The sequence below is a fragment of the Protopterus annectens genome, chromosome 6.part0, assembly GCF_019279795.1.
Source record: "Protopterus annectens isolate FY-2018-M chromosome 6.part0, PAN1.0, whole genome shotgun sequence".
Lineage (NCBI taxonomy): Eukaryota > Metazoa > Chordata > Ceratodontiformes > Protopteridae > Protopterus > Protopterus annectens.
The window spans coordinates 997,577,497-997,586,734 of NC_056737.1; the positions used below are offsets into that span (position 1 = coordinate 997,577,497).

Sequence of the window (9,238 nt, forward strand, 5' to 3'; positions counted from 1 at the left end):
CACATGCATAATTTCAACAGTAATACACAGTCCAACAACATGCAGGGTTGGTTGATGGCAACAGGCCATCAGGTGTGGATGTATGAACAGGGCGGATGCATCAACAGACATGCAAATATATATGACCCAACAGGACAGATGTCCAGGGGTGGTAATTGTGATTGCACATACCATTTTCCGTGGAATGGGTTATAGATGGTTAGAGGGTGGGGTAAATCAGACATATTATTAACACCTTCAATACAACCACATATGCTGTACATTTATAATAGCTACAGTTATATACACACTACTGTTCTGACTACAGTGTCCTATATGTTAACTACTTAACCTTGCAGATGGGACTGTTACTGCAACATAAGTCTACATTTTATTGCTGTTCATACACAAGTCATATCGAAATTTGTGCAGATACATCTCCTGTTAACTGTTCTTTCTATAACTGTAGACAGGTGTGGATGTTTGGGATATCAGACAGTCATCCTATCTGCATATTTCAGACTGGGAGCAGCATATCCAGATTTTGGTGTACACATTCCACATGCAGCAACACTTTGAACAGATGTTTCTGTTTGGTTTTGGGTCTCACATGCATTTAATTATGTCCTGACTGCAGTATACTTTATTCAGGGGTTATTACTACTGTAGTGCTGTATTCCTGACACTTTCTCACACTCTCTCACTTGCTTTCATTTTACTATTCAGACTGGTACTTCTAGGCTTTATTGACATGTTTTAACAGAATTATTGCAGTTATTTCCAGCACTCTCACTTCTGTCATGTTTCAGAATTTCCACATGTATTCATCTCACACAGGTGGATTCATCCTCTTCTGCAGCTGTACTTTACCTGCTGCTGCTGTTTGTGTACTATTTTCTTACAGGCAGGGCAGTTTTATTTACAAATATGTGTTGGACAGTCTCATGATTAGTTTCATCTTACAGGCTGGGAACTGTTGTAATCAGGCAATACTTGCATAAACTTTCACACTCTGTGAGTTGCAGATTTAGTTCCTTCCTGGCTACACTGCACTCTTATGCTAACTGTCATACATTTATACATCTTTACAGTTACTAGTTGTGGATTACTGACCTGCCTGGTGGTGCAACCGCACCAGCCTATCAGAATAGGCTCTGCGGTTCGCAGAACGGACACCTGCAGCTGTAATATAAATGAAGTAATATTGGAATACACATCTCCATGATTTCAGGTAGTTTAACTTTCTACAAACATAATTAATTTATACTTACTCAGTGGTGGGGCGTTGGGTGATTGCCGGGCCTCCTGGATCCAACGGTTCAGTTGGTCCTGCTTACGTCTCTTCAGGTCCGCATGGTGGTGACGGACCTGCTCACCTGTCCTAGGAATTCCTGTGGCACTGGTGAGTTCATGAGCCAACTGGTCCCACGCCTCAGCCTTGTACGCTCCCCAAAGGACCTGGCCCTGCATGAGTTGGGCCTCATGGTTATGGACTAGGAGCCAGGCCATGTACCTGGACTCCTCAACACCCCACCTCTGCGCTCGGAAGCGACTACCCTCACCTACACCTGACATTCTAACTGCAGGTCTGTTCTACAATCGTTTATGCTGTGTAGTTCCGCCTATGGGGCTTATATAGTCCGTTTTTCCCGCACATATCTGTGATTGGCCAGTTTGGAATTGTATCAACTTCAGTAAACCTGCATTGTCATGCTGTGGTTTGTATTCATTCCTATATATGAGCTGATATTGCATTTCTATGAACTGCTGTCATGGCTTAGTGGTTCTGTACCTTGACTTTGGTGTATAGTATCCTGGGTTCGAACCTGGCCACTGCTTTTTATTTTTCAGGACTGTCTAGACATGTTGAGGGGTGTGTCTGTGTAAAGGCATTTTGGATACGGCTTGCTCACCGTTGCCCGTCGGTTAGCTCGTTTGCGCGGTGCGCAGCTCCGCGCAAACGGGGTAAGCCGGTTTAACATTGATTTGGCTATTGGCACCATATGCCGCTTAGCGCAATTAGGGGCACATATATTTAGCGTGGTAAACCGCTGCTCGGCTACAGGCACTCATTTTGCACCAGTTAAACCTATGCTTATCTACGGGCACATAACCTCACTCTGTTGAACTGTAGCTCAGCTATGGGCATAGCTGGCAGTTTATATTCATTTCTTAGCTCACATTTATTCAATATAAATAGGCTATTACATTGCATTTTACATATATTCTGGTTTTATGTGTACATATATGTGTCAGGGACTTGTTTCCTGCTTATTTTGAGAAAAAAAAAAAATTGTGTTGTGGGGGCTCGAACCATGAATGCCTGCTTTGCAGCCGGCATCTCTACCGCTTCGCTATTGCTTCCTGGCTTATTTTGCATATGTAGTTCTTATATACTTTCCCACTGACTGCTAACTGTAGCTGCGCTACGGGCACGCCCGCGCAAACGAGGCACTCACGGTTAAACATCTTTACAATTTAAAAAAAATATGACGTACATTTATATTTCTTTTATGTTTAATAGTCTGTAGGGGCATGTGTTGTGTTGTGTTTATTCACATTTGCGTGGACTCTGTTGTGGGTGTGTACTTTGGACACTTTTACACTTCTGGGGGCGTGTCCGCTTGCAGGGATCAGCCTACGGACACGCCCCCTACTGTCTTACACGGCCGTGTTCGACTTGGGTGTGATTCAGCATGCTCTCATGAATATGCAGAGCATGCTGACATCACTCAGTTTAACTGCAGCCTCCGTGTAAGTTATAACTCTTACACGGAGGCTTCGTGAATCCTGGGGGAAGTCTTTTAACCCTAGCCCTTTACCACAAGCATAGGGGATCCTTCTGAATCTCCAGTCTAGTTTATTAAAAGGATTATATTTTGTCTATGTTTTATTTTTAGCATTAGGGAGACAGCTTTACAGATTACTTCGTTATTTAAACAAATCTCATTTTTGTTCCTTTGGTTCACCATTTATGAATAATAAGATGTTGATTCATTTTCACAAATAAATGGATATAAACAAAGGTTATCACACACAAGTAGAGCCTACATAGTGGGTGAGGCAAATTAACTTCCTTACATGGCACTTATCTCGAGCTAAGATTATTACAATGATACAGTGATCGTGAGTAAATGAAAATGTTTTGACAGCAATATATTATTTTACATGATTTAATGCCTTACACAGTATTTTGGTACTTTGCAAAAGATAAAATTTAATATTGCTTTCATCGGAGATTTGAAATTTCATTTGATATTTTGCCTTTAGGGAAGAGCAACTAAGATTATTTAAGAACAGTATATCTCTTGTGTTCTGCAAGTATCATATACAGTGTAACAAATAATGGCAAATACCATTTTAAGTTAACTTTAACCCCTTACTTAAATATGGTTTGATAGTTATAAATTATGGGGGGGTTGCTATACATTGATGAACATAATATTATGTTCTCTGAGTATGTAATTTCTATATGAAGTATTACATTTTTTACGTATTGTTTTCAACTGCAATTAGCATACAGGCTAATATAATACTAAAACATCTTTGAAACGGCAACTTAATGGTTTGTAGAAAGTAAACATCCTATGCTGGCATTAACAACACTGACCAATAACTGTTTTCATAAAAATAATGCATCCCTGTGCAGACAGATCTACTCTTGAAGCAGATTTATGCTAAGAAAGGGTGCGACATATACCGAATTTTGTGCAGTAATAAAGATGTATGACTACAGGAAGTAAGAAATGCTAATGTGGCAAACATTTTGGATTGAGTCCGTTTAGCATCAGAGAAACTACATGTCAAGGACCTGGGCATTTCTGTATGGAATGGAGCACTTTGGTTTTAAACAGGATGCTTCTTCATTACTCATTGTAGATATCTTTAGATTATTATAAAAGCTAGTAAGGCTAGGCTGTGTTCATTAGCATAGCAAGGGTGGGGGTGAAGGGTTCAGTTCCCCAGAGTAGAAAGTACCAAAGAAAAAACTTCCAAAGCCATCTGAAGCAATAACTATATGTAGAACACTTTATTAAAACAAAAAACAATGATATCCAAATAAAATAATCATTCCGGTAAAGCGCTTCATCATCATAAATAAACAAGACACCTTCCGAAACTGACCAATCACAAGCTACCCTTCTATGTCAATGAAAAGTCAAAACCTTAAGGGAAAAATGTAAAAAACGAATACAAAGAGGAGTAGCTTGTGATTGGTCAGTATTGGCGGGGTGTCTTGTTCATTTATGATTTTAAACTCGATGAGTGTGATTTCATTTGTGGTTCTGATGATGTCTCTAGTTTAAGACAAAAGCACTTAACCTGAATGATTATTTTATTCGGATATCATTGTTTTTTGTTTTATTAAAGTGTTCTACATACAGTTGTTGCTTTGGACAGTTTTGGAAGTTTTTTCTTTGGTTATTGACGTTTTTCTTCCATTACCAAGCCACTGAGTTATTTATTTACAGAGTGGAAAGTACTGGAGGACACAATTGGGCAGAAGTGCAATTTCAAATGCCAGTACAGAATGGCACTTCAGCAGTTCCTGTGTGATAAGTTGTGATTTCAGCTTGCGGAGTGATTGTAATAAACTGGTTGCTGAAAATGTTGTAGTTGATTACTACAATAAAGTTTGTTTTTGTTGTCTATTGAGTGGCAGAGGTGGGGAGCATGGATCTTTCCGTAGTAAGCCAATTGCTACAGTAAAAAGCTAAAATCTTTTTTTTGTTGTTGTTGCTTTTTTTTCTGCTCTTAACTGGAAGAGCTGGGATGTTAGGATCTAACTAATAAGCTGGTTGGGGAAAGATGGGAGTGTGTGCATCCGAATGTAATATGATGACTGGGTAGTAGGGGGGGGGCATGGATCTGTCTGTAGGAAGGTCATTGCTACAAATGTACCAATTGAATTGCTACAGTAAAATCTATTTTTCCTTTTGAATGGAATAGCAGGGGTGGTGTGGGTCTGACTGAAATAAGCTGATTTTTTTTTGCTGTTTATACTTGCAGGGCTGGGGGGGGGGGCACTTCCTCAGAAACTGGCACGCGGCACCCAATGAGCCAACTATGACTCTGGCTATGTGGATATTAAATTACACATTGATTTAGTTTCCTGGTTGTAACTGAGGTGTCATTTCCCATCTTGCATCCATAACGACTAGCAGTAACACTTTGTGCATGTAAATGGCTTTATTAATAAAATTCTTGGTCTCATTTCTTCGATAAGTATCAGTGAATCATCATTTTTATACAGTGTTCGTTCCTCATTTCAGTATTGCATTCACAACACAACTGTCAAAACTACATAGAAATATATCACATCAAGGTACACTGGATCCATGTCATAAATTACTACAGAACTTAACAAACTTTAATTTTGATAAAAATAAATATTTCTGTCAGAGGCAAGTCTCCAGTTCACTCCTTGATAATAATTTCACTGCAAAGTTGCTGCAACTTAGAGAAAGAGCAGTTTGTATAAATAGCTATTAAAAATACATATTTCTTTTTCTCTGAAATGGTGTAACCTTGCAGTGAACATAATTACACAGGAAATGTGATGTGCAGACCCTCACAGAGGGGTGCAAGGAAATTACTGGCAGCAAAAAAAGAAAAAGTGTCTTACTAGTTTTTGTATTCTGTACTTCATGCATTTTGCTATCTTAGTTGTGAACCACAATTCTAATTTATTTTCACTGTCTTCTATAAGATAACGTGGTAATGTAAATGAATTTACTAGTTCATTTTTAAATAGAAACCTTTAAGTGTTGTCTAAATAAAATGTCAAATCCACTGCTATGCTGGCTTCTTAGAATAGTCACTACCTATATCTTCAATTAAGCCATTTTTCATACATACCGTTCCAGATTATGCCTGTTACAGCTGCGGTTACTTCCAAAATATGCAGTAAGTCAATGAGACATTTTGCAACCTTAAGTTTTATTTGCATTGCATTGTTACTGTTTGCAATCTTGACTGCTTCAATATCACTATATATACAACTGAAACAATTCAATTGCTGAACAAAAACCATGAAAACATGCTTTGTGGAAGTTTTTATACAGAAATGAAGCACATATAGTGATAGATGACAACCACAAATTATTTTATTACTTGAATATTTCCATACAGAACTAAAGCAGCTCAGGTACTAAATAAAAGTTGGGCAGTTTGTACTAAAGCACCATTTATCTGTTTGATTAATATTAGCAAATGTTTCAAGTAAAATATGTCCATTGTCAGTGGTATCGTTCTAACATAATTCACAGGTATGTAGTTTGGATAACTGTGTTTTGCTGAATGCAGCTTTGTTGTCTAGCTGGAGTAAGGTACAACACATACAGACACACACACACACACACACACAAACACACACACACGCACGCACGCACGCACGCACGCACACACACACACACACACACACACACACACACACACACACACACACACACACAAACACACACATGCTCCCTCTTTTTTATAACTACTGTCAATATACATTCTGTAAATGGTAGCTTTGTTTATGTTATCTCATGCTGTGTAAGTTCATCTAAGTATGTTTGTGGTGTTTCATATTCAAAAATGTACATGTTAATTGGCTAGCCCACTGGTAGCATATACCATTTGAAGGATTTTGCTGGTTTATTAGTTTATTTTGGCACCATCCGGTGTTTCTGGTACCATTTGAAGGATGCCTGTCCACTAACCAGCTGGTCTTTCTATTGGAATGTGCATGTAACACCATCCTGAATATATTGTATGAAGGAGAACACTAAACATGAGAAAAATTAGGAATGTTGTGCAAAACTATCAATCATACTGCCGGTAACCATTCCTCTCAACTGTGCAAAACTTGCCTAATTTTCCTGATATGCTTGCCCTGTCCCTCATAATATTTTTTTTCCTTTTTCTAATAAATCAAGCATCTAATAAGTGTCTTATAAGGGCTTCACCCTCATTATCATGCTGGAGGGATAGATTCCTGTCCCAGAGACTTCCCATACTCTGGAATAAACTACCTATCTATATCAGACAAAGCTCCTCATTAGCACTCTTGAAGAAAAATCTTGATGACTGGATGGGAAATAGGAAATTCACCCCGGGGATCACCTCTGTGGCTCTGCTCGACAGTGGCACAGGAAAATAATTTTCTTGGGTGGCAAAAGCCAGGGTACCTTTTTGGCTGGGCTTGTATAGGCCCCAGGGCCAATAGCCTAGTACCTACCTATGAACCTGTGAACCTATCAAACTACACCAGCATTGGGTAAATTCTGTGTTACCCACACCCAGTTGTGGATTATTGGTAAAATATACCAAATGCCAGCAATACAAGTACCTGATATGTTTCTTAATCTGTTGCAATCCTGGGATGAACTGAACCTGAAAAAAATGTCCATTTGGATCAGTGTTCTACCCCAGTTAACAACAAAAGTAAATAAGTTCATTAATAAATTAAAGGAAAACTGAGCTAGACATACTTGTTTTAAAATGTTTATTGCAACAAGCATTTCTTAGAGGATTGTAGCTCCTCATTTTAGCTTGTTGACATATGGAGATATGTTAAACAAGGTGAACACCAAAAGGAAATTCACAGAATCATCTTTGCCAAATCTTTTGGTCACTTAAAGCTGAAAAAAAAAGAAGGGAAGATCACTGTTAGGAAGGGAAGATATCCAGAACCACTAACAGTTATAGCAACTCTAAGATGATAGCACCTCTGGGTAGGTTGGGGGGGCATGTTCACTGATTGAATAATTCAATGAGGAGGAGTTGCTGATTCACTCACAGGACAGAGTGCCTTTGGAGCGTCATTCTACTCTCGTTTCAAATGACACTTCATTCATATGATGATTGAGTGAGAAGAGCAATATTCCTACGCTCATTGATATCTGAATAATTTAATACAACATGGGTGACAGCTTTGATATTTGTAGGGCTGGTTAGTATATATACCCAATATAAGTTTTATGAATCCGAACACAGGACCATACTTTCTATTTATCCAACTTCTTTCATTCCTTTGTTAATTCTTTCATCTATATCCCTCCTTTTTTTCTTTTCTTTTCTTTCTTTTTAACTTTAATTTGGCAGATCTATAAGAAAATGATTTTTCCTTACTGCACATTACTTGTATCACTTCCTGATTTCATTTTATATCCTTTTTTTCTGTTACAGACCAGCAAGGCTGTCACGAAAGGAGATTTCCATCAAGCAAGTGTTTCCTCAAGACGAGCTTTGTTCCTGGCTGCTCTGTCCATCACTATTGGAACTGGAGTTTATGTTGGCGTTATTGTGGCCCTAATTGCTTATCTGTCAAAAGGAGTACATGTATAGCATTTGTTGTTGCATCAGTTTACACTGCAGAGTACGAATTTTCAACACTGTCTCTCTGGGAAAGGCAGCATTGGCAAGCAGCATGTTGCTGCAGCCTTACATTTGACTAATTTGATATAGAGAAATCTTCAGCACTGGAAAACCTTCAACAAATCTTATTTTCACCCCAAGAGGAAGGCAATAACAGAGAAAAAACTGAGTCCCATGGTGCCCATGTAACTTGAACATAGCTAAAAAACAGGGAGTACATTACAGTGGGAATGGTCACAGTATATTAATAACAAGGAATGCTCTTATGGTCTCTAACAACAAAGCGACAGAGCTAAGAAAAGGGATTCGGAAAGATATTAATGACAAAAAAAATAATAATTAAGATACTAAAGCTGTGTATTAACCAAACTTTACACTGAGAATAAAGTATATTCAGCCTTATGGTATTGTAGTGCTTAACATCACAAAAACAGTCAGAGAACCCCTTTCTTAGCTGACAAAACAGTCTTTTCAGTGACTTTTTCCGGCAGCAGCACAATACGTTGCCCACTTTCCAAATTTACATTTAAGCACAAAGTCTAGTATGTGATCCCAAGAGTTATCTGGCGGTCTCACAGTTTGCAAAGCTGATGACATCCATTTCTCAAGAAATAAGGGAGCAAATAACCTAACATTTCCTTACCTCTTACCAGCTGATCATGGAAAAGCAGCCTCTGTGAAGCATTCACTCAGTATCCCACATCCACTGGCAGGCTGTAGAATCATTGGCTGGAAATGGAAGAGCCGGAAAACTACTAAGGACAGCACAGCAAATTGCCATAACATTGACTTGTTTGCTCATTTTCTTCAGGTTCTTTTTTACATGTTTATGTGTTTCATTTATGAGTGTTTTAAAGTGTTCGGTACCATGCATATGGTGCAGAAAAGGCATTTA

At 38.6% G+C, this 9,238-nt stretch overlaps 1 protein-coding gene across 1 annotated transcript in view; it reads left to right on the plus strand.

The window, feature by feature from the left end:
- SYNDIG1L (synapse differentiation inducing 1 like) overlaps window positions 1-8,683 on the plus strand; it is a 1,157,860-nt gene extending 1,149,177 nt beyond the window's left edge. Inside the window, exon 4 of the mRNA XM_044074628.1 lies at window positions 8,155-8,683. Coding sequence (XP_043930563.1) covers window positions 8,155-8,313 — 159 coding nt within the window. The 3' untranslated portion in view covers window positions 8,314-8,683. The remainder of the gene's footprint in view (window positions 1-8,154) is intronic.
- The last annotated feature ends 555 nt before the right edge of the window (window positions 8,684-9,238 follow it).